The 25820-nt window shown below is 34.7% G+C and overlaps 1 protein-coding gene across 16 annotated transcripts in view; it reads left to right on the forward strand.

Moving 5' to 3' along the window:
• Window positions 1-25820, forward strand: part of GALNT13 (polypeptide N-acetylgalactosaminyltransferase 13) — a 470593-nt gene that overhangs the window by 32084 nt on the left and 412689 nt on the right. For 11 of the 16 annotated variants that reach the window (XM_070507781.1, XM_070507790.1, XM_070507789.1 and 8 more), the window contains exon 3: window positions 23258-23503. In XM_070507781.1, the coding sequence (XP_070363882.1) occupies window positions 23362-23503 (142 nt within the window). In that variant the 5' untranslated portion in view covers window positions 23258-23361. Of the gene's footprint in view, window positions 1-7173; window positions 7311-8663; window positions 8804-23257; window positions 23504-25820 lie in introns of those variants that run through there. The other 5 variants (XM_070507780.1, XM_070507785.1, XM_070507779.1 and 2 more) reach the window with 4 other exon arrangements.

A 25820-nucleotide genomic window follows, 5' to 3' on the forward strand; every position in this document is an offset into this window, starting at 1 on the left:
TCTTCCCTTTCAGTCATCCACTGATCCCATTTCCTTTACGTATCATTTCCTGAAACAAACCATCAGCAACATTTTGCCTGAGGGACATTTTCAATCTTACTAATATTTAAAATGTTACTGCCCTAAAAGTAGATGGATCAAGTCTTTTGTATTCTCACACTTCTCTTGGTTTGAGAGTGAAAAACTTATAGAATGCTTCTACTTTCAATCTCCATATTTGGTTTCTGAAAGACAAAGCTAGTGATTACATTTAATTCAATAAATATTTATTGCATGCTCCTATTTTGAGAGGCACTGTGGTAGTTAAGTACTAGAGCAAGTGGGAGGGTAAGACAAAAATGACTCTCGAGAAAATTCTGTCTTCAATTTGAGGAAATAAGATATGCTCAGGCATAAATAAGCCAAAGGATATGATATTAGGATAGGGCATCAGGAGGATAGTCCAAAGCAATGAAATTAATAAAACCGTTTCAAGTAATTTGAGAAATAATAAAAAGGTCATATATATGTGAACAAAATAAACCATTAGAGGAGATTTAAGAAAGGAGATATAGTTCTGAACTGCACTGGCTCCAGATTTCATGATGGAGATGACGTTTTTCTAGGTCTTAATGCAAGTGGAAAATGTTAACAGGGAAGTCAAGGAATTGGTATACCAAGCTTAGAGGTGAAGAGGCATACTTCATATTCAATGAATGGTAAATTAATTAGTTTGACAACAGAATAGGTTTCTTGTGTTTGACTAAAAACAGATAACACTGAAAAATAAGGTTGGAGCTAGGTTCTAGGAAATATTGATAATCAGAGTAAGAAATTTGAATTCAATTGGTAGGCAATTAAAATAAAAACAAAGAGAATATTTTGTGAGGGCTAATCGTCTCAACAAAAAAAAAAATCATATTTGAATATCAGTCTGGTGTTGTCTTTATAATGGATTCCAGCTGGAAAAATTGTAGACAAGAAGAACAAGTTTTAGGAAAATATTACAGTATAAGAATGAAGGAATGAGGTCAAGAGCTGAGATTGTAGCACTGGGAATGGAGAGGAAGGAATAGATATTGATGAGGTTTTGAAGGGAGTAAGGTCAGAGAGTAATAATAATCCTTATCATTTGTGTGGCATTTACTATGTACTAGGCTGTATTTGAAATTATTTACACTTATTATTTAATGTAACCTTCAAACAATCCTGACAGGTAGTCATTAACGTCATCCCCATTTTGTACAAGAGAAAACTGAGGCAGAATTAGCGAAGTAAATTGTCCCAGGTCAAATAACTAGAAAATAGCAGGGCTGATACTTGAGCCTAGTTGGTCAAGCTCCAGAGTCTCTGCAGTTAACCACTATACATCATTCCTCTAAAAAATAACTGAGATTTCCAGGTTGACTGAACTGGAAAATGATGTTACTAATAGTTAGAGAAAGAGACTTTTTTTTTTTGAGTTTTCCCCTTCTTTAGTTAAGTGTTTGTGTAGAGAGAAAATTCTCCTGACCTCTAGGGAGAAATACCCGTTATGGTTAGTGATGAATCTCTTGTATACATTCACTTCTGTGCTGGGCAACAGGAACAGTGTAATTTATGATATTGCTCAATTATAAATTAGAATAGTAAATATGTCATCTTAATGTGATTTGTCTTTCTTCCTTAGCAGGGCTTAAAATGAAACAAGGATAGAGTGCTAAATTAAAGATTTAATATCTTGGGTCCATGAAAGACCAATATTTTAGACTTAGTTTACCTATCATACTAAGCAATAATTTTGACAAGGGAAAAAACTAACACACAGCTTAGAGAGTCTCTCTCTTTTTCTATATGGGAGAAGTAGCGTAATGTACTGCTTGCGAGCGTGGGCTCCAGAACCATACTGAGGCGTGGGTTCAGATCCCAGAATGAGGTGTCTTTAGCTGTGTGACTGTGTCAACGATGTAGGCTCTCTGTGCCTCAGTCTCTTCACCTTTGAAATGTGATAGTACTAAGTCTTCTAAATATCGCGAAGGTTAAATGAGATAAGCACTTACAGTGGTTCCTAACACACAGTAAATTCTCAACAGGTGTTAGTTATACTCATTGAACTTTGTATCATAATTTTTAATTTATAAAATTAAATTACAGAATTATTGCCATTTTAATCTTATTACAAGTTTTTACGCATTAAGGGTACAAAACAATGATTTTTACAAGCAGAGACCCATGTAACCATCATACGGATCAGGAAATAGAACATTTCTTTTATCCCAGAAACCCCACTTTATCTGCCTCCCAAACATTACTCCCCTTCTATCAATTCCCTGACAGATAACCTTTCTGTGACTTTTATAGTAATCACTTCTTTGCTTTTCATTATAGTTTTAACATTTTATCATGCATCCCTAAATACAAAATTGTAGTTTAGCTTGATTTTTGAATTTATGTACATACATAAATAGTTGTATAAGATGCATTCTTTTGTGTCTAGTTTTCTTTCCTGGACATATATTTCTAAATTTCATTAATGTTTTTTGCGTGTTTCCTTAGTTTTCATTGCTATGTAGTGTTCCATTTTATAAAAATATTACAGAGTATTTATCCACTATATTGTTGATAGACATTTGGGCTGTTTCTGGGTTTGGGCAATTATGAATAATGCTGCTATGGACATTCTTTTAAAAATTTCTTGCACATGTACATGCATTTCTGTTGAATATATACTTAGCAATGAAATTGCTCACTTATATTATATACAAGCTTTCAGTTTCAGTAGATACTGCCAAACAGTTTTCCAAGTAGTTACACTAATTATACTCCTGTCAGTTCTGTATGGGAGTTCCTATTGTTTCATCCTTGCCAATACTTGGTATTATCAGTCTCTTTAACTTTAGCCATTCTTATGAGAGTATAGTTTACATTTTCCTGTTGAATAATGTGGTTATGTTATGTAGTTTAATTGCCATATGGATGTTATTGTCTGTAAATTGCCTGTTCAAGTGTCTTTTTGCCTATTTTTCTATTGTGTTAATTGTTAATATGTGGAAGTTAGTTATATTTGGATTAAGAGCCCCCTGTCAATTAAACATTGCAAATACATTTTCCCTCTCTGTGACTTGCTTTTTCAATTTCTTACTGGAGTTTTTGATGAGGAAAAGTTTCTAATTTTAATTTTAATCATATTTTTGCATTTAGATTATTCCACTTAGAATTGATTTTTGTGAATGGTTTGAAGTAGATGTTAAGTCCTATTTTCCTTCCAAATGAATATACAGTTGTTACAGAATCATACTGAAAATTCTCTCCTTTGCCCACTGCTCTTTGATGCCATCTTTATCATAAATCAAATGTCCATATGTGTCTGTGTGTTTGGGGCCAACTATTCTTCTCAGTTGGTCTATCAGTCTCTCCTTACTACTTATAACAGTATTTTAACTATGGTTGCTTTTTAATTATTCTTAATATCTATTAAAACAAGTTCTCCCACCATGTTTTTATTTAAATCATCTTGACTTTACCTTATTTCACATGAATTTTAGAATTACTTTGTCAAGTTTGACAAAAACATTGTTAGGATTTTAGTTAGGATTGCATTCAATCTATTTTTAAGAATATTTTTAAAGAATTGGCATAATTACAATATAAACTTTTAATCTGGAACATATATATATGTGCTTGATATATTTAGGTCTTTTTAATTTCTCTCAATCATATTTTATGTTTTTTTGCATAAAGATCTTGTACATTTTTGGTTAATTTGTTCCTAGAAGTTTTATGTAGTTTAATATTATTATATATTATATATTTTTTAAAACTTTACTTTCTTTTTGTTCCTTGAATAAGGAAAAGTATTTTTTATATTGACCTTGTATATAGTAGATTGTACATTCACTTATTTATTTTAATATTTTTTCAGTAGATTCTTTTGGATTTTCTGTAAGGAACTATGTTGTCTGTGATCAAAGATAATATTATTTATAATTTTAATTGTTTTTCATATCTTATGGAATTTGTTAGAATGTTCAGAACAACGATGAATGAAAGTGGGAAGAGAGGAAATTGTGCTCTTATTCTCAAATCAAAGGGAAAACTTTCACCATTTTTTTAAGAATGATATTTACTGTAATGTTTTTGTAAATATCATATTGTTTTAGATTGAGAAACTTACTTTCTTCTGATTTTACTGGGATTGTTAATCGTAACTGGGTTTTGAATGTTTTCTCTATCTATTGAGAGTATCAAATGATTTTCCCTTTTTATTTTGTTAATGTGATGATTTATATTGATTGCTTTTTTTCACAGACTTCAAATTCCAGCAGCAGAACTGCTGCTTCCTTGTGCTTGGTGTGGGACGTAGAGTGCCAGGACTTTCTGTGTTTGTTCTCCACCTTCCCCTTGTAGCATGTCTTGCATGCTTGCCTAACAGAAGCAGCATCTTTTTACGCTCTTGTACCTCTCCTGCTGGCTGAGTGCTGTTGCCTGTTACTTGCTGCAGTGCCTGGTGTGGGCACAACTGTTCAGGATTCCTTTGCTCCAGTCTTAACGTTAGGAGTGTCCTGTGCACCTGGGCCTTTCAGCGTCCCTGCCCATTCCTCCCATGGCGCCCAAACTCCTCCTTGACTCTGTGGGGTTGTTTGGTGGGAGAGCGTCCTGCCCTTCCCCAGCTGGTAGCAGATCTCTGCTTTGTGGCAGTGTAAGATTCCGGGCTCAAGACAGTTACCTTCCCGTCCAGCGGGCTCAGATGATTTTTGCCTCTTTCTAGTAACTATGGATCTTTTCCAGGGCTCTGGGGTGTGAAGGTTTTCAGTCCTAGAAGGCTAAATTTTGCTTTGTATTAGAGAAGAGTCTGGGGAATCAGAAAGGATTTTGTGCCTTTGTGACACCAAAGTGCTCTTTTGGGTCTCCTGCCCTGACCTCAGTCTTTCTGCTGAGCAGCTGGTAGGTGCCTGAAAAAAAGAGCTTATGAATGAGTGCATATCCTTTTGTGTCTGTGGGATCCCAGGGCATCTATACTGTTCTGTTGACCCATTCTGGCCTTTAAGTATTTGGTACAATTTTAGCTGTTTTCTTCTTACCCACTTTCATAATGAGCACCTGTTCCTCTCTTGTCCTGTCAAAGGTGAAACGGCTCGTATGTCCTGTCTCTCCTCAGAGGGCCTGTTACCCTTTGAAATTTAGTTAATCGCTTTGCCTTGTGACCCTAGCTTTCTGAGGAGCTCAAGAAAAGTTATTATTTTGTAGATTATCTGGCCTTTTCTCATTGTTAAGGTAAGAGCAATATTCGGTTGTGGCTTTTGACCTTCTAAGTGGAAGCAAAACTGCAAATTTTTTTCATATATATTTTAGCCCAGCTTTTCAAGTTTTCCAAAGCAAGATGAGTTTTTTTCCCTCAAATTACCTAGTCTGCTTTTACCAGAGGCAGAAGTCCTGAATTAGTTGGAACTTTTAGTAGTCTTTCCACACAAAAATGAGTTCTTGCTCTTACAGTTTTGTGAGCAATTGAAGCTGAATGGATTATGTGTAACAAAGTTTCTTTGGTTTAAACAAGGTGGAGTTCAGGTTTTCCCCGGCACAGAGGAAGTCTGGTCATTGGCATTGTGGGGCTGGAATAATGGTGCCTTGGTCATTAGGGTCATCCTTATGTAGTTCTGTTCCACCATCTTGGCCATATGACTTCATCCTCAAGGGTTTACCAGTAGTTGAGATGACTGCTGGAGCCCAGCCATCATGTTTGTGTTCTATGCAGGGAGAATAAAAACAATGAAAAATGGCAAAGAGGCATGCTACCAGCTGGTTTAGCCCCCGTCAAAGAGATTCCCTAGAAACTCCACCCAATATTTTCTAGCTAACCATCATTACTCTTTGTTGTAAAAGAAGCTGCTACATATAGGTTTTAGCTGTACACACAACTGATCTGAATGCGTCCCTAGAAGGGAAGGGGAAGATAGGTATTTGGGAGGCTCTTTGCAGCCTCAGTCACATTTAAAAGATGGGGACTACATTTAGGTAATGTGATTTCTGAGGCAGGATGGTGTGGGTTAAAATACACAGATTCTATCATCAAACAGAGCCGGGTTCTGATCTTGGCTCTGCAAATTACTAGCTATGTGGCCTTGAGCAAGGTTCTTATCCTAACTTGTTCCACTTTCTCAGCTGTAAAAGAGCGTGATCATAACTATCTAGAAACATTTTGGTGAGAATTGAATATGATAATATATGTAAAGGGTCTATCACATAGGAAAGGATCAATAAATAGTAGGTTTTATTTCACGCACCTTATATTAACATAAATTCAGTTATTTAAGGGAGGACAGAATTTATTTATCCCTAATGCTGATTGATAGAATAGAAAGACCATTTATCTTGTTTCTCCTGGGTAAAGCTCTATCTTTTAGATGGGATTGAGCATCTCAATTTCCACCCTTTAAATATATCATTTTTACACTTTAAACTGTACTGAAATATTGCTAAAAATTTAGGTTTATGATAGTAGTACTCTATGTAATGTCAAACCAAGAAACAGATAAGATGAATTCCAATTTGAATTCTACCATTAGAAGTTATGAAACTTGTGAAAGTCGTGATAACCCTCTGGACCTCAGTTTCATCAGCTGACAAATCAGTTAGGTGGATGAGCTGACTTCTACCACCTATGTGACAGCTTTAAACACCACAATTCTATGTGTTTTTATTTGCCCTAGACAGATTCTCTTGTCAAAAGAAATAGCCTAAAGACCAGCAAATAAAATGATGAAGACTTATTTACTCAAACCAAAGTTGAATTTTTACAGAAACTGGCTTTTTTTAAGAGGTTGTAATACCTCTCAATGTTGTAACACCATGTTAGAAAACTGGCTTCAAATTCTGGTTGTGAGGATTTCTGGCTTACACAAAGTGTATTACTCTGGACAAGTCACTTAAATTCTCTTCACCTTAGGTTACTCACTTATAAAACGGGCAATATATATTAAGACCATGATGAGGGTCAAATGAAATAAGAACAACATAAAAGTACTTTTGAAAACCACACAAGTTCAATGCTAAGCTCTTTAGAAGGTCCAATGGGTAAAGCACAAAAAATGCCCTCACTCTCTGGTATGGAGATTGTATGATAAGACTTTATAAATAAAATAAAGCTACTAAGGGCCTTTGTTATAAGGTTTGTATTAGACTTGGGCAATCTATTTTTCTGTCCACATTATGTTGTAGGAACTTTTGGGTCTAGTGCACCCCGCAGAGGCCAGACCCGCAAGCCATGTCTACAACTTGGTGAATGGAGGGTCTTCTTGAGGCACGTTTCTAGGTGTGATCTTTCTCTGCATCGGAGACATTCTGCTTGTGATCCAGTGAGTCTAAAACAAATAGCATATCATTTGCAGTGTGTCGCTGTTAGTGCTGTCTCTTCTCCTCAGTTTGCCCATTTGAATTGACAGTTAAGGCTCCTTTATAAATAGCAAGTAATTAACTGAAAGCATGGTTGCCGTATGGCAAAATAGTCTCAAATGTTGAACTGATGAAATTCAATAGCAATGCCCAGTCTTTAAGAAGATATTATGTTCTATAATAAAAACCTTGAGATTATTTTTGTTCTCAAACTAACATATATCAAACTTATATAGTCTCTGTTTCTATATGTGTATTTATATTTATTTGTCTTGTCACCACCTTTTAAGACTCATAAAGTAGGCCATATGTATATTAAAGTATGTAAAGTGCACTAATATTAAGTGTACAGATTGATGGATTTTTACATAGTTATATACCTGTGTTACTACTACACAGATCAAGATACAGAACATATCCAATCCCCAAGAAGTTCCTCTTACATCTCTTCCCCATCAATAACCTTTTGGTTTTTAATATTTTTTTATTTTGGCTTTCTGATAATGAGCTTCTGAAAAGATATGGAAGTATTTTGAAGGGCAATTACAATCTTTTAAATGTTCTGGAAGTATTAATAATTATGACAAAAAATAAAAACCTCTAAACAATGCTGAACAATGCAATGAACTGTAATAATAATATTGCAAGTAATAAACTTCATTACACACTGACTGAAATGAAATAGAATTGCAATGTGGAAACCTCATGAAATTTTATACAAATCTCCCACTACAAACCAAAAAATAGAGCGGTCACATAGGCTGGTGAGTGTTCTGTCGGTCATGTTGCCAGGCAACCTCAGTCAGTATCAGAGACACCCGATTGAGCAGCGGAGAGTCAAACTAGAAGGTATCTTGGAAACAGAAGGATCCAATTGAAAGAGAGGGAGAGAGGAGAGAGAAAGGGAATTAAAAAAAAAAGAGAAAGGGTATCACTTGAGCATTTATCCACGTTAGTCATGACAGTAAACAATTTTTTTTTCGAGTAACATTCAGCTAGCTTAGAGCAAAATTCTTTGGGTTTCTACTTCCTTCAATGTGTTTTCCTCCTTTGCTATGTCTAGACATATGAGTGCAAAGGTTCAGCAAGATGCATCATCAGTGATTTTTAGGAGAGAAGAATGTTACAAGTCATTTTGAGCACATTCAAACCATGTTCGCTAAGAGTTCACTGAGATTTTAATCATACAGTTTTATGTCTGGTTCAGTCATGCTTAAAATAATTAATCTGATTTTTAAATTGATATACTTTGTTAAAAGAGATGGAGAGTACAAAATATAATACCTACCATCTGGAGTTAACCCTTTTCTTGGAAGGTAAAAAGGAATAGAGAGGGAGGCATGCCTAAGTCCCTCTGGGCCGGCATCAGAAGAGATGATATATACACCAAGCAGACAGAGTGGAATCTGGATGACGACCTCAGCTGAGCCCTCTACTCTGAGATGCAACTTTTATGGTATGTTTTGAGAGAGATTTCTTCTGTTCTCCATAGCTTTGTATAAAACCTTTTCTACTGTCCTGTGTCTAACCCCACACTACTCTTCTTTCTTCCTTCTTAACAGATGACGTACCGAGAAAATAGCATCTGTGAGATAGGAGCCTATGAGGTTCCTGCTAATTTACCACTATCCATAAATCTTTTTATTCTTTCCTTCCCATGCTTCTTCCTCTATAAGCCAATGCTTCATGCATGCTTGGGATCTTATACCTGTACATGTTCTAAGAGCCCTAACTCACATGAACATTTTCTTTCTCTTCTATATCTTCAACTTCCTCCCTCTCTCTTGATTCCTTCCTAGTAGCATTAAACATATCAAAGTATCTTTCCCCATAAAAAAGAAAATGCATCTGCACACAATAAAGGGACAAATCCTCCCTTTATTCCAGGTCCACTTTCTGCTACACAGTAACTCTTCTCTCTACTCACAGGTAAACGTTTCCAAGAATTGTCTGTGTTCTCTGTGTCAAATCTGCACCTTCATTCATACCTCAACATGCCAAGTCTTGCTTTTTCTGCTCGTCTGAAACTGTTCTTTCTAAGATCACTAAAGTTAGTCCTGGGACTCTTTATAGAATGTACTTCTTTGATCTCTTAGCATGATTGTGTTCCACTGATTGCACCCTCTATTTTTAAATATTCTTTCTATTGGAATCTATAACACTGTACTCTCTTGTTTTTCTCTTCCCTTCACAGCCCTTGCCAGTCTCATTTGTGGGCTTATCTTTCTTTCAAATTGCTACTCTAAAAGAGTCTTCATGGCATTCTTTTTTTCTCACACTCACACTCTCATTGAACAAATTTTACCAATTTTCATGGCTTTAATTAACATTGGTTTACTGACTCCTTCATCTTTACCTCTCTTGAAATTCAATTCCTATATTTACCTGCCTTCTGGGCAGCTCCACTGGTTATGTCCCACAGGAGCCTCAAAATCGTCAAAGTCTACTAGCAAATTTATGAATATCCCTATTTTTTCTACAATAAACTTAATTAAAAATATATATAAAGTGATGAGATGCCTAAAGAACAAAATAAAAATAATAAAATCAGTACTCTTAACAATGATGCTGTTCCAGAAACTTTAATCTTGAGCAGGTCTTAAGTAACATGTCCCAAGCATTTAGCATAGGGCCAGGAGCATTTAGGTACTTAAATTTCCAATAAATGAAGTAAATAGCTTATATTCTTATAAATCTTAAATGCTTTTCTCTTTCTGAGTTGTATTAACAAATTCTTTTGCTCATCATCACATTGATCGTCATCACAGCAATGGCTAACATGTGCTGATTAGTTACTATGGCCAGTTTCTCTGGTTTTCATTTTATGTGCATAATCTTTACAAAGATTCTATAAGTAGGTATAGCTCTTATTGCCATTTTATAAACATGGGAACAACTGGAGTTAGCTGGACAAATTAACCTCTCTAATATCTCCAAAAGCAAGAGTGGCAGAGGTGGCACTTGAATCAAAGTCAGTCTAATACTCCTAACAATGCTATAAATGTGAATTTTTATGAAAAAAACCACTTTCTATATTTTTGGCTCTTTGGTACAAACATTCATTGTTCTGATATTTTTGCTATTATTTAATGTCTTCAGTGTCTCAGTACTGGCAACCTGACTACAAGCACAATCTTAGGTGGTATCAATTATCATTTTGGTTTGGGTTGGAATGAAGAAAGAACTTAGAATATCTATCCAGGCTTTGGGTAAGAGAAAAGGAGGTTCTGTAAAATGGCAAGTGAAGATTATGGAGAAATATTGGGATGGCCAAACAATATGGTGTTTTATCCACAGAAGAGGACGAAAATAAAGAAAAGTTGGAAAGAGAGTGGGAAAAACAAATGACGTGGAAAAACTACTGACAAATATATTCTGCAGAGCCAATTGCAAATTGAAATGAACAGCCCTGGTTAGGTGATTTTTATAATTGAAAAAAGAGGAGACTATGGAGAGGAAATGAGATGAATAAAAAATGAATATAAGAAATATAATGAAGAGAAACATAATTTAAATATGATCAAAGAGAAATATAATTTAATAAAATGAGAGGAGTGGAATAACCAGAAATTAAAAAATGCCATAAAGAAAAAAAATCCTATGCATCAGTTAATAGGTTTCATTGATTCAGATTTCTCTTTGTACGTATCTGCTGGAAATGTGAAGCAAAAAGAAAAATAAAATGTTGATTGCTGTTCTATTGGGGTAGAGCTGAATAGATGTGGGAAATCTGAGAATTTTTATACTGATTATGGTTTTTTGCAGGAGAGGAGTCATACAGCATTTTCCTTCTCAGTTTGAACACTGTTTCATTCCACAGAAATAAATAGATAAGAGATTTTGCAATGGAGCAAACCTACTGATTTGTTCAGATGTCAATCAGTGGTTAGAATGTATTTACTATGCTTATCAAAATCAAAAGAAAATATTATAACCATTCAGCCCCATAAATAGTGGAGCTTTTCCTTGGACTAAACAGATGTTATTGATCTTGAAGCTTTATACTTTTGCTGTTTGAGCTATGAAGCTATAAAACCTTTGCACAAAATTTGTGAGTTGTTTGCTTTTAGAATTTGAACCTTGACTCGAAAATAAGCTGTAAAAAGAAAAACCATCTATTAATAACTCATTGTGTCTCACTGCTATAGTATAAACCATAAAAATCTCCTTTCTAAATAGGAAATCTAACAATTGAGGTAACGTTGAGTAGGGTGATAATTGCTTCTCTCCCACCCCCCACAGCTCCCCAGTCTCCCAGCATATTCCCCATAGCTAATTTCTGGTGAACAATACTGAAAGAAAAGTTGTTTCCAGAAGTTGATTTAATTGGCAAAGACTGGCACAAAGTGGTAAATGGACATATATTTTTTGGTGACCCAGAGACATAATATTATTTAATTACTGCTTTAAAATGGTAATTAAGGTCATTTAAAATAGTATTTTTAGATTGGACATTTACAAACAGACTATAGGATAGCTTTATATTATTTGTATGCCACATCTTTTTTTTATTGTTTCTGAATAAAAACAAATACTAGAGTGTTTGCTTTTAATAAGAGGGTTTTTTCACTCAAGCTAATTTGATTTTTGAATCTAATCATTTTTGTCATTATCTCAGTAATGATTTTTTCAAATTATAGTATACCATTGAGAGGAGGCCATGTCTTTCTCTAGCAACAGTCACTGTAATTCTCAGATATCTCAGTTAGCATGCCGTTGTAATCTAAATCATAGAGAAGGGACGAGCCTTTTGGGGTCTGAGTAGGTATGTCTTCAATATGTTAAAATTTCCTTACATCAGTGGAATGTAAAACTCTTTTGTGTTGCTTATTTTGTAAAAGCTTAGTTGGATTTGATGATATATAGGCTGCAACAGTTCGAATGATTAGAAGTGACTGGTCTTCCCCATTTTCGATGATTGTTTTTAAATGCTGGTCTCGATGCTTTTAAGAGGGGATTTCTTTGGAAGAAAGGCCACAGATGCACCAGAAAAAGATGGCTCCTGAATCTTGGTGAGACTCTCAAGTTTGGAAAGTTAGCCACTTTCTTGAAAGGAATGTGGAGTTTTAATAGAATTTGACATGCGGAGCAAACTTTTATCTTTCTCAAGTCACACAGATTCTGTAATACTGGAGACTAGTAAAAGAGAGAAATTTGGAAGTAGAATACTTAAATCAGGCTTTATTTTAATGAGAGGTTCTGCCCTTTTCTTTCTCAATTACTCTATTTTGTATAACTTTTGAGTAACTTTTGACAGTCTTTTGGGTCTGTTACTCTCTATTTGTTATATTTCATCATAAGTGTGTTTGTGTATGTACTCACATGCATAAATATCACATAACTCATAATTTTATTATTTATCTCTATTATTGGTGGTTTTCTTATTTACTTTATAATAAAACATATATTTCCCCATCATTCAGATAATATATACGTTTTCTGGATAATTTGGAAATTAACAGAAATAGTAAGAGGAATGAAAAAAAACAACATATTCCCACCCAGTCTTTCCTGTACTTTTATATGAATAAGGTAAAAAACTAGTTGTTGATGGTAGTGCATAAATATTTTGATTTGTTTAATTTTATATGATCATATAAGCTATTGTCATGTTATTACAAAATTTCATAAGTTTTAAATAACTGCATAATATATTGTCATTTAGCTATATGTCTATTTTGAAATCTTTTTAGTAAATAATCCTGTCATAACATCTTGGTGCATAAAGCCTTTTCTATAACACAGGGCTTTTAAAAGAGAGTTTTCTAGTAGAGAAATTATTAGTTCAAAGTATATGATTATTTTTAAGAAAGCAGGTAAAAATCATATTTATTCTTAATAAACCACGTCTTTCCAAAAATTTTTTTACCAATTTACCTTTCCGTTTGCAGAATAAAGACCTATGTCATCCACCTTTGCTAAAAGATAATTTTGTCAAAAACAGTATTTAATTTTAATTTAGTTCTTTAATTAGAAAAATCCCTAATTAAACTAATTAGCAGTTTTCCCAGATGAGGAAAAATGTTGCCTTGTTTTTGGATTGCCTGTCCCTGTGCTTGCACATATAGTGGTAATCTCTGCTCAACTTTTAAATCTTGTAAAGAGGCATTATATCTTTTCCTTTCTCATGTATTTTGGCCAATTTCTTTACTTTATAGTATTTCTGTATTTTCTATTATTGGATTATGTACTCCATTATATTAGATTGCTTTATATTGATTAACAAGTTACAGTCTGGCAATTTCGTATGATAAGTTTGCTTTGCTAATAGAATATGAATTTTAATTCTTTTTGGATATAATAATTTCACTTTACTGTTAATTAATTGGGGACTAATTATTCAATTTTCTGGTTTTTAATTCTTTATTTACTTTTCCCCTCTAATCGCCTGTCCTTGAAGGCATTTAATTTATGATTGATAACTTCACCAACAAGGTTGCCGGAAAAAAAATAAAACCCAAAGCTGTAAATCAAACTAATAAGTAAATATACAGTAGATTTAATAAGGTGGGGTTTATTTTGAGTAGAGGAAGTTGAATATTTCACCTGTTAATACTTTTTAAAACTATTTTTAAGAAAGGTATGCATTTCTCTCATGTATCAATTATGGTAAAAAAAATTTACTAATTTAAAATATTCAAACAGGCCAATAAAATTTTATTTACATTTCTGCAATTTTAAAATACCATTTCAGAAAGCAGCTCTAACCGATTTTACTTCTAGAGTTTTCTGTGGCCAAGTCCCTTCTACATCCTCTCCTTTGTGCTTCTGGGGTCCTTTTGTGCCTTAGAGTTCTGAGATTTTCTTTGACTCTACTTCACTCTCTTTTTGTCTCCCAGTAATGGCCAGCAGGAGCAGTGATTCTCATATAATTTTACAAGACAATTTGATATTATTCTTCATTATCTTCTACAAATAAATGCCTCTGTTTTGGAAAGAAAGCCTAGATAAGAAGTAGCCACATTACCTTACACATTTCAAAGAAGGAACACTTGTAATTCATTCCTTGTGTCTTTTGTCATGAAGAATTAGAAGCCTTAAGGCCAGGTAGGGAGCTGAGGTTAAGATTTTCTAATGGTTGGATGTCTCAGTGGAAACATTTATTTTCTTTTTAATCATATAATTTATGGCAGAAGATGGCCGGCTCACTGGTAGATGTCCACTGGGAACTGTTTAAATGCTCTACTGTTGTCTTAAATCTCTAGGTTTTATATCCAGTTGAACATTTTGGATTTCTACTTCCCCTCTTGGTAAATTAATGAACAAGCTTAAACCACTAGTATGCCATGTTATAAGATGAATACTGCACAGTTATTAAATACCTAAACCAAATAAATGGTGAGCAATTTTCAGGTTAATTACAGTTTTTAAAACAACTTAATTTCATTGTCTTTTTGAGGGTCATATGTTGTTTTTTGTAAGCTTTCTTTTTGAAGACTTAATTTCATTATGTTTTAATGATAATCTACTGCTTATAAAATCTCATTAACATGTACTTTAGGCTTTGACATTCATAGCATCTTCATAGAATGAATATCTCTATATCCAAGCATGACTAGAAAGACCAATGTGTAACCAACTGCCTTGACAAATGGCATCAGCCTTATAAACATCCTCTATAAAGCTTCTTTCAATCTCTCTATGGCCAATAATTGTTTGTCGCTGCATTGTCTCAACGTTAATAATTCCATATAATAACTGTCTGTTAATAAGTGTTCACATCTTGGAATCTCTCCAGGTGTTTCACTTATCTCGTTTCTTATCGCTACTCCAATGATCTTGTCCATCTCCCTTACTGGATCCTAAGCAAAAATGCAGGGATCGTGTGTGTTTCTATCAGTTTTAATCTTTAGTGCCTAGGATAGTGTTGGCATCTGTATAGACAGCTCAATTGCATCTGTAGGATAAATGAAAGGAATACTTTACTTCTTATAACTAAGTAATAGTTTTATTCTGAAAGTAATACATGCTTATATTAAAATTCAAACCTATAGAAGACTGTAAATCAACTCTACTCCTCTGAGACTAAGTTTAGGTGACAGATGAAACAGCAGTCAGATGGCCAGCCACAGAAGCTGCTTCACTCAGGTATGCCATGTGATTATTTTGCTAGGCTTCATGCTGGATCTAGATGACAGAGAGAACACGAATTGACCCGCCCCTTCCCTCTACCTCTTAGGATACCATCTGTTTCTTCCTCAAGTGTCAGATTGTTACTCTCCCTCCATAGCCATGAAATTTGGTGTGTCTCAGCTCAATAAATATAACTTCACTTCTTTTTTTCAATCACCTGTTCCTCTGATCCAGACCTTTCATATAGAAGAGTTAAATGTGAATGGGACAAAGACATTTTTACAAAAATTACAGATATCTCCTATATTGGCTCACATGGGCCATTCTAGGGGGATTCAGTTTACAGTGAACACAAACAAGAGCTTATTATCCTCGTGGTCTAGGACCATGTGAAGCCAACAAGAGAATCCAGGGAGCTGAGTCAGAATTAAGTTTGAATGCTCCTGGCCCACTTTCGGCTGAGCTACTAGCTGGAGGTATACCAATCAAGCTGGCTTGGGGTTGCTATTAGGGGAAAGAAAAATGCACCATGTCCAGAAATGGACAGGGTGGAATCCCATATTTTCAAAATAGTTTTATATAATTCCCCACCTATTTCATCCTGATCATTACTCAATAGGTGGTCAAGAGAAGATTAACTTTTTTGGGGGAAGGCCAAATTTAGTGAGCCAACTGCCTTGCTCAGGTGGGTGGATGAGGAGGTGATTAGAAGGTTGGTCAGATATCTTTTTCAGTCAGTTTTTGAGGAAGTCATTCCAACATTCAGCAAAAAACTTTGAATGGTAGGGAGTATGGAAAAAATCTATCTAATACCTTGATATTCCATTGTTAAGTGGCCTTTGTGGCAAAAGTCACACCATCATCAGACTGTGGATGGCCTGGAAGTCAGAAAACATGACCTAATTTAGTTTCATGGGCCACAGTGGTGTGGCCGGAAGTGGCTAATTGGACTAGAACAGCAACACTCTAACCTGAGACTGAGTAGGATGGTGACTTGGTGCCTGTACCAAATAGAGCCATACTCAAACAGAGCTGTACATGGGAGCCATACTCCCACTATCCCCTTCTGAGCCGTACTTGTACAGGTACATATGGCCTTCTGTCCACTCTGGTGACAGGACACTCAACTTCACCTTTATCATCTTTTTTTCTTAAACCTGCCAAGGTTGAGGTAGAGGGGACCAGAGGTGTCAGAGGGCATGGAGGGAGAGAACAGCTTTATGCCTGTGAACAAGTTTGCCTTTATTTTTAGTTTAGTGTGACTGTTCACCCATGGCTCAACCAAATGAATGTTTAATGTTTTCAGTTTTCATTCCGTTGGGGAAGACAATGAATAAATTAACACGTACTGATGATGTGTACTCTGAATAAACTACATAAGTATATGGCATAGGTAGGGGAAGGGCATTATTTTAGATAAGTTGGTCCAGAAAAGAACCCTCTGGGGATATGTGAACAGAAACCTGAATAAAGGGTGAAGGGGTATGCCACTGGATTATTTAAGGAACAGTGTTCCAGTGGGAGCTTTAAGCATGAAGATTCTGGATCACATTAAACAAGCAAGTTGGTACGTTCAACAAAGTAATATACACAATTCTCTTCTGATTGTTTATGTCTTCCCTGCTAAATGTGGAAGTGTGGTGATGAGCTGAGAGGAAAAAGTATGGAGATGGCCATCTGAGGAAGGCAAACAAAGCGTGAAAATTGTCAGAGGGATGGAGATTGCTTTGACTAGGAGCTGCAGCTGGATTGCTGCAAAGCGTTGAGAGTCCACTTGTAGTGTGAGTTCATAGATTTAAAATGAGAACAGGCAGCAGCATATTTTTGCAGTTTCTTACTAGCTATGTTCATCTGTTTGCATGTAGGAGTGGAGTAGGGGAAAGTTGGAGTTAAGCAGTGTATTAGTTTGCTTGGACTGAAATAACAAAGTATCACAGACTGGGTGGCTTAAACAAGGGAAATTTATTTTCTCACAGATTTTAAAAGTCCAAAATCAATGTCAGCAGAGTTGATTTCATTCTGAGGCCTCTCTCTGTGGTGTATAGGTGGCCACCTTCTCTGTTTTCACGTGGTCTTTCCTCTGTGTGTAACTGTATTCTCATGGCCTCTTATAAGGATGCCACTCATAGGGGATTACCTTATTTTAACTTTACCTCTTTAAAGGCCCTATCTACAAATATAGTCACATTCTAAAAGACTGGGGGTTAAGACTTCACATATGAATCTTTTTGGGAGGAAAGGGGTGCAATTCAGCCCATAACAACCAGCACTGGAGTTTTAAAACTTAAATATGTTGCAGTGAGAGAGGGCATATGTAAGAGATGTGAAACCCTGTTCTGATAGCTTACTATTTAAGACAAAGGGACAAATAATAAACAAATAAAAACCCCAATTAATTTTTTAATATGTTGGGGGGAGTCATAGGTACAAAGAGAAAAATAAAATGAGGTAAGGCAATAAAGAGGACTGGGTTGTGTGCTGTTTTGTATAGATGGTAGGAAAGCTCTCCGTGATTTGACATTTGAGCAGGAAGGAAGACCTGAAGGAAACAAGAGCAGGGAGCCGTGACCATCTCAGCAGCATCTGCACGTGCCCTGATACAAGGTCATGATTGGGAAATGTAGGAATCGCCAGGAGACCCGAGTCACTGGCATGGAGAACAATGGTAAGAAATGCGATCAGAAAGGTATTAAGTAGAAATGCTCTCATCTGCTGCAATTGTGGCTATAATTTCTTTAGTTAATCAAAAATTGATTAATTCAGAGAATCATATGATAGGTACATAAACATTTTGTTTTCGCCTTAAAAAAATGAGCTATAATTTATATAGAATGAAATGCACAGATCTTAAGTGTTCTGTGAGTTTTCACAATTATAAATTCCTGTGTAACTCATACCCCATCAGAAACTACATCTATTAAATATATTTGTGATTATTAAATATAAAATATATTTGTAATGCTCATGAATATTACATATATTTAATATCAAATGTATTTGTGATTTAATATTAAATATATTTGTGATGCTCATCTTGCCTCTCCACCCCTTGAGTCCATACATACTGAACATATACTGCTTCCAGAAGGATTGGCAAAGAGAATCCTCATTCTTTTTTCTTGTTCTTTCAATGCTGTTCTTGATGATAATATTACTATTACTGCTAATAGTAGCTAATGTATAATGAGCTCCTCCTAGTTGTCAGGCACTGTTACAAGAGCTTTACATGTATTAATTCATTCAATACTCATCATAGCCTTATGAGGTAGCTACTACTGTTCATATTTTGTGAATAGGAAAACAGAGGCATAGAACATTTAAATAACCTGAATTAAGCCATACAGTTAGTGAGAATTGTAACTCAGATTCAAATCACGGCATTGTAACTCTGCAATATATATTTTTAGATCTTATGCTAAGTTGCATCCTAATAGTCAAATTTTGTGTTTATGAATATGCAAACTTTCCTTAGATTAAATGCAAGTGAGGGCATATTTTTTTGCTTCTTTTCCACCATCTTTTCATTGATTTAACATTATCTTTGTCTGCTTCTTTGTCTCTTAGTGTATCTTTTGGTGTGACATGGTCTTTACAGTGGACCCTTTGGTTTAGGCTGTGGGTAGATTGCTCTAGTCCACCTTAATTTTAAATCTTCATTTATACAAAGGTCAGTCTTCCTGTCAATAAGACCTGTAGCTAATTCAAGATATTTTTTCAATGCTTACTCTCTAGATTTATCTGTCCTTAAACCAAACTCTGCAAAATTGTCCAGTCATCAGCTCACAGAAGCTCCTGCATGGCCCTTTGAAATGTTTAAAGTACGTTGGGTGCTTGAAAGTTCTGGGAGCATGACCAGCAGTCTTCCACTAGCTTTCAGGATCCTTTGGCAGCCTCAAGTCTTTGTTGTTCTTAGTGCTGTGGAGTCGATTCCAACACCTAGCCACTCTGTGTACAGAAGAGCAGAACCCTGCCTGGTCTTTTTGTGCTCTCCTCTCACCTTCTGGCTCTGTAGCAGACCATGCTTCACTACTATTCACAGGAGTTTCAGGGCCTCAAGTGGGTGAGCCTCAAGTATAGCTTCGTACAATAGATTGAGTAAATGTGCACCTATTATGCAATTTTCTACCAAAGTAAATATATGACTACAGATAAAAATATGTCCAATAGCAACTACACTAGACTCCCCAGGTAAGTGATAACTTCCTAATTAAAAAGGAAAAAACAGAAGCTTCTTTCTTCTTATTTTGAAAACATAGAAAAAGGGACAAATAATAAACTCCTAAGCTTTATCTAGATTTTATTTTTGTATTTGAAATACAGTTTTGATAAAGATGATAAAAATGGTGCATATTTTCAAACAAAAATCTTGTAATATCTAATAGCGTATCTGGCTGATACCAATACTTAGTTCAGTGGGCAAGAAGCAAAGGAGAGGCATTCTGACTAGCAAGATGGTATTTGATAGTTCTCTAACTCTTCAAGTTTTCCTGTCTAGAGAAATATTCTTAAAGAGGGAAATAACTGTGCTCAAAAGATTCAGAAACAATTAGAAAAGAGGTCATATTTTCGGATAGAAGAACCTGTCGTTTATGCAAACTTGGTCCTGCTCCACAGTGGCTTGCTTGGCAAGCCAGGGATATTGCAGAACTTGGATCTGGCTTGAGAAACAGAGCAGTGTTTGCAAATAAATAGGAGCTTCCTGGAATAAAAACATAATACAGATGCTGACTCCCTTAAATAAACCTGGGCCACCAACTGTGCTTATGTTGGTTAATGTTACTGTGTATATTGTACCATCCTTCTGCACAATCAGTTTTGTTCTCATGAAAAGAAGAATATTGGAACACAGTATATGAAATTACTATTTTACTAGTGCCTACAGATAATACTCTTATCAATGATACAATTTACTATGTTTCCAAGGTAGAGATGTTTTCAAGGTAGAGATAGAATTAAAAACTTGAAATAATACTATTTCATAAATAAGCAAACATTTAAACAGTAACTTAGTTTTATTACATAAAATACTGTAGTAAAGTTAGACTTTTCAGTGTTAATGTCTTGATATATAGATCTAGCAGGCTATGAAATTAGAATAATTTGAATAATGCTTGAAGTGGCAATAAGATGTAATTTTGACTTTCTATTATAGCTGAAGTTTAAATTAAATTCTCAATGACCTCAACTGTTAGGCTCTTATTAGGAAATGACTTATCTTAGACATTTTAATATTTAATCTTAAGTGATTTCAGATTTTCTGTTATAATAAGAATATTCATATTTCCTTTTAAAAATGTTCTCGGTCTTATCTTACTTAAACCCCACAATATTTTGAGAGGTGGATAGGGCGGGAAATATGTTATAAGTACAGAAAATAAAGCACAGAGAGGCAAAATGCCTACCTAAAGTCATCTTCTCATTTTATGGCAGAGCCAGGGCTGGTGCTGTTTCTGACTTTTATTATAGACCTTCATAATAAAAGATCTTATATAATATATAGATCTGATATAATATATAGATCCTTTATTACAGGATCTTTTATTTTGAAGTATTCCTTCTAAATCTGGGGATGGCCATTTGGTAACCATTAGTGTTATATGTATATTTTCCTTGGGATTTGTTTTTCTACAATAAACCTAAGGGACCTACTCTATCTTAGGACCAAAGAAAGAAAATTTGATCGTTTGAATTGTTTCATATCCCAAATTCAGTAAAGCATACCCAAAGTAACAGGAAATATATGTGGAGGAATCCTTCCCTCGTTATCAGGTTCAAAGACTGAGTTCCAATGTTTAGTTACAATTTTTACAGAAGAGTGTGGTTGAAATGAAGGAAACTAGATAATTAACATGCCATTTTATTTAAAAAAAAATAACAGGCAAACAAATAAACTCTAAATATCATGTATTCCTTAGATTTGCACATTTTGCATCTTTCTTTTTTTAAAAAGAATATGCTGAATAAGTGTAAATTTTATGTAGATATTGAACATAAACCCTTTGTTATAATAATTAATTTTTTAACTGTCACTTTATGTAAAGTTTAAATTTGTCACTGGTCTGGGTGGGTTGCAACAGTAGACAGCATTTGTGTTCTTTATGATGCAAAGTCAGCTGCCATGAATTTAAAGAGCTTCTGCCTCAGCAAATTGTACTTTGATATTTTTATTTTGAGACAAATGTTTATGGAATTTCCAAGTATCTTTGTAGTTAATAACTGTTCTCCCCAAATATATGTCAGAACTATGTTAGTTATCTTAGTCATATAAATAAATTTATACTTAAGATGGTATTATTTTAAGTGCAGCAAATGACATGAGAATATTTTTGGTTTGATATATTGACTGTGTAGGGGATCAGAATTAGCCATTCCGAAATGTGTCTCTTTGGCTTGATTATTTTTAAGGACAAAAGACTCTGAAAGAAACTTTGACCTCCTCCCAACTGCCTAAAAGAATCTAAAATAGAAAGGCCTGCTCCAGGAAGGAGCTAATACCATAAGATAAGGATTGTATAATGTAAAATAGATGTGATAGACACAAAGGCACCAGCAAGCCCATTTTTATCAAAGTTCTGTCTCTGGGGTCATATTTTCTATAGATGGCCCAGAGAACACTTGTTTATCAAACATTTGTATTTCCATCTCTGAGTAACTTGCCTTCCTCCCTTTTGAAAATCCAAACCTCTACCCCCAACATCCTCCTTTGTCTTTAGCTAAAGATGGTATTTAAGATGGTGGCTTTGGCCATTCTGGTGAGTTACTCAGTTTTCCTGGGTTTCTCTCATGTATACATGTTATTAAACTTTGTTTGATTTTCTCCTGTTATTCTGTTTCATGTCAGTTTAATTCTTAGACGAGCCAGAAGGACCTAGAGGGTAGAGGAATTGTCTTCCTCCCCTACAACTGTATAGATGAAAATGAATTAACCAGGTAGTTATTGCTCGATGTAGTATAAGTAAAACAAATATGGATATGGTATTAATTCTACAGTTACTTTGAATATCTCTCAATAATTGTGCAAGTCTTTGTTATGCCTTTTAGAATTCTTGCTGTGGTTATTTTAAGTCACTTCACTCTGGTATGTTGTTTCTCCTCTGATAAATTGTTTGAATGTATACTGTCTATTCTAAAATACACATCTGTTGTGAGTACTTTCTATGAAGACCAGATGGGGTTTTTAAAGCTGAATAACTGTTGATTTATTTCATGTAATTGCCCTATTTGAGAATCTTGAGAATTTTTTTTCTGTTTTATATCTTAATGGTAATAACTGTCTGTTCTGCAAGATGCTTTACAAGCATTACTGTACTTAATCCTTATAGCAAATATTTAGGTTTGGCATTGTTAGTCTCATTTTATAGATGAGAAAGCTGAAGCTTAGAAAGGCTCCCACAGTTAGAAAGTGAATAGACCCAGGCGTAAAGGCCAGCTCTTAGCCACTGCAATATATTGTATCGCAGGCTGATTTTTATTTCAGCAGTATCGGCCCCTTGGAAGTGCTGAATCAGGATAAATTCAGAACTGCACTATTTGACAGCTTGATGCTCTGTAACATCATGATGGTACTTTAAGGAAAAGACAATATAATTTGAAGAAATCAGATAGTTGTCAAGGGCCTAGCAGAGTAGTGACAAGTCTAGGGATGGCTTTAGAATTTTATCCACCTGGCTTGTTTACAACTTTCTTTTGTTTGGGCTTTTAATTGCGAATTTGAAGGCTGAGTGCTGGTATATACAGGAACATTAAATAAGTCATATATTTCATGTTATATCTCCTTTATGTAAAACAAACTCACAACAACTAATTTTTTTTCTTTTTCTTTTTTTTTTAAATACAGTGGGATGCATCTTGCTTTTATCCTGGAGATTACCTCTGTGGCTTGGTTTTATCACAGTAGCCTCTGTCTTCAATCTATGTATTAACTAGAAATCAAGGAAAGACATGAGGAGGTTTGTTTACTGCAAGGTGGTTCTAGCCACTTCACTGATGTGGGTTCTCGTTGATGTCTTCTTACTCCTGTACTTCAGTGAATGTAACAAATGTGATGACAAGAAGGAGAGATCTCTGCTACCTGCACTCAGGGGTAAGTGCTTAGGAAGCAATTATTATTTTTATAGAGATGAGAAGGATGCTGACTGATGGCAAAACGTGAAACTTTAAAATAGGAGTCGTTTCAGCTTATTGAGTTAGAAGAACATTTTGGTTTTAATGTGTATTTAACCATAGGAAAGCTACTTTACTTTTCTTGGCCTCAGTTGTCTTGTTGGAAGAAATGAGGAGAATTAGCTAACCTCTAAGGTAACTTCCAGTGCTAATAGTTCCAACAATCTGTGACTGTATGGAAGGAACGCTTTAGTGAGCATTCAAATGGGACAGAATTTTAAAGTTAGGCTTCCAGAAGCACGAGCCTTAGAGACCAAGTACGTAACATAAAAGGGAAAAACTACTAAAGTGAGATGGTGGGAATTGTAGCAAAATAGGACTACACATGACATCCTTGAAGACTTCTAAAAGCAATAAACAAACAAACAAATAGCCAGTTCTTCAAACAAAACTCGTATTGGTGGCCACATTAAACTGTGGGCCACCAGATCATTGCCCTGTGTTAAGCACAAAAGATAATTTCAAGTTATTTCAAGTTACTTTAACTCAATATTTTTTTCTTCAGGGACTGGTTTCAATGACTAGATAAGAGTGAATTCTAAAGAAACATGATGATTTGTATAAATGGTGACTTATTAAGTAAAGGCATAAAGATTTGTTTCCTGCAGAGTGATTTTAAATAATTTTTTCTATGCTTTTTGTTGACTTCTGGATCTATAAATATATTTCTGAAATATTGCTAGAAAATTAGTGCTTCTAAAATATTTATGTGTGTTTACAATTAATTTTATTCTCATGAAATTAATCACTTTTTTTCTTGAAATCTGGTTTTTATTAACGCTCTGCTTAGCAAAAGTTTTCTTCATAAATATGACAAAAGGTAAACTTTGAGTCCCAGTTGAAATGTTTGTACTTTTGGAAAGCGAATCTAGATTACTGAGTTGAGATTTCCATTTATTCAATGAATATAATCTACTTTTAATGTTACAGCCACTTTTGAGATTATCTATTAATCAAAACATGCTAATAAACAGAACTTCATTGATACTATCTGGTTGTATGAGCTTTAGGGAAACACTGAAGAGCATTTCTAAAAATTAATTTTTGTTGAAAGAGTACTTTGGACATCTTGAGTTTGCCTTAGATTGCAATAATGCTCTTGTTCAGTTGGAGAAATTCTGATTATCTTCCTCTTTTAAAAATGAGTCTAACTCTGTCACTGTAGTTTTTAACTAGTGCAAAGAATTGGGAAAAAGCACTTTAGAAGTGACTGTACTCATTTAGGTAGTTTATATGCATTTTTTTATACCATTATACTAGAATTATTCAAAGAGGAGAACTTGATGAGTCCAGCAGTTTTTGATAAATGAACATGGGGCTTGATTTGCTGATCTTTAGTTAAAATCCCAGAATAAATCAGCCTTTCTGCTCCTTTATTGGACTCAGTTGAGCTGCTGGTTGGCTGAAAGTAGAAATGTGTGTTGATGGATCACATCAGCTTGGAACGATCACCTTGCCATTTGTTGAACAGAGCCGTCTAGATTGGTCACAAAAAATGTTACAGTCTGATTCAGCAAAACTATGACAGGCTTTTCTGCTGTGACAGTACCAAAAACGTATAGTTCTGCTGATTTAAGTCCTTAATGATGTCTTAAATCTCAAAATGTGAAATTTAATGATGCAAGGCAAAAATAGTAATTTTTTCTTATGCTTAAATGGTAAAATTAAATTCTGTTCTCTTTCTATTGGAGACTTTAACGTTGTACATTATTTTTGTCTTAAACAAATGGAAGTATACTTTAGGGTCTTAAGTTCATTTTCTATTGTTAGTTATTATTTCAGAATATTATTTAGGAATTTGTGGTATGTATGTAAAGTAATATTTATTTACAGGCAGATGATGCTATGCAAAGTGCACTTGGCTGAAATTTTCATGTTCCAAATATGCTAAAAACAGGCCTTTTGAAAAAAACTTCAAAAAAATTGTTCTTTCTGGATGTATGTGTCTCCATTATTAAAACAAAGAGTTTGGACTAGGTTGTTTCTAAGATCCCTTCTAGTTCTAAATTTTAAGCCATTTTTAAGTACCCAATATTAGCATACACTCTCAATTACTTTTTGGGAGATGTTCATTCATCTGTTCATCAAATCATTGATGACTTAAGTGCCTATCAAATCAACATGTTTTACACCTTAAGCTCACACAATGTTATGTGTCAATTATAGCTCAATTAAAAGCAGAAATGCACATAGCCTCCTGATGGACAAAGAGAAAAGAAATCCCAAGCATCAGGACC

Source organism: Equus asinus, chromosome 4 (assembly GCF_041296235.1).
Source record: "Equus asinus isolate D_3611 breed Donkey chromosome 4, EquAss-T2T_v2, whole genome shotgun sequence".
Lineage (NCBI taxonomy): Eukaryota > Metazoa > Chordata > Mammalia > Perissodactyla > Equidae > Equus > Equus asinus.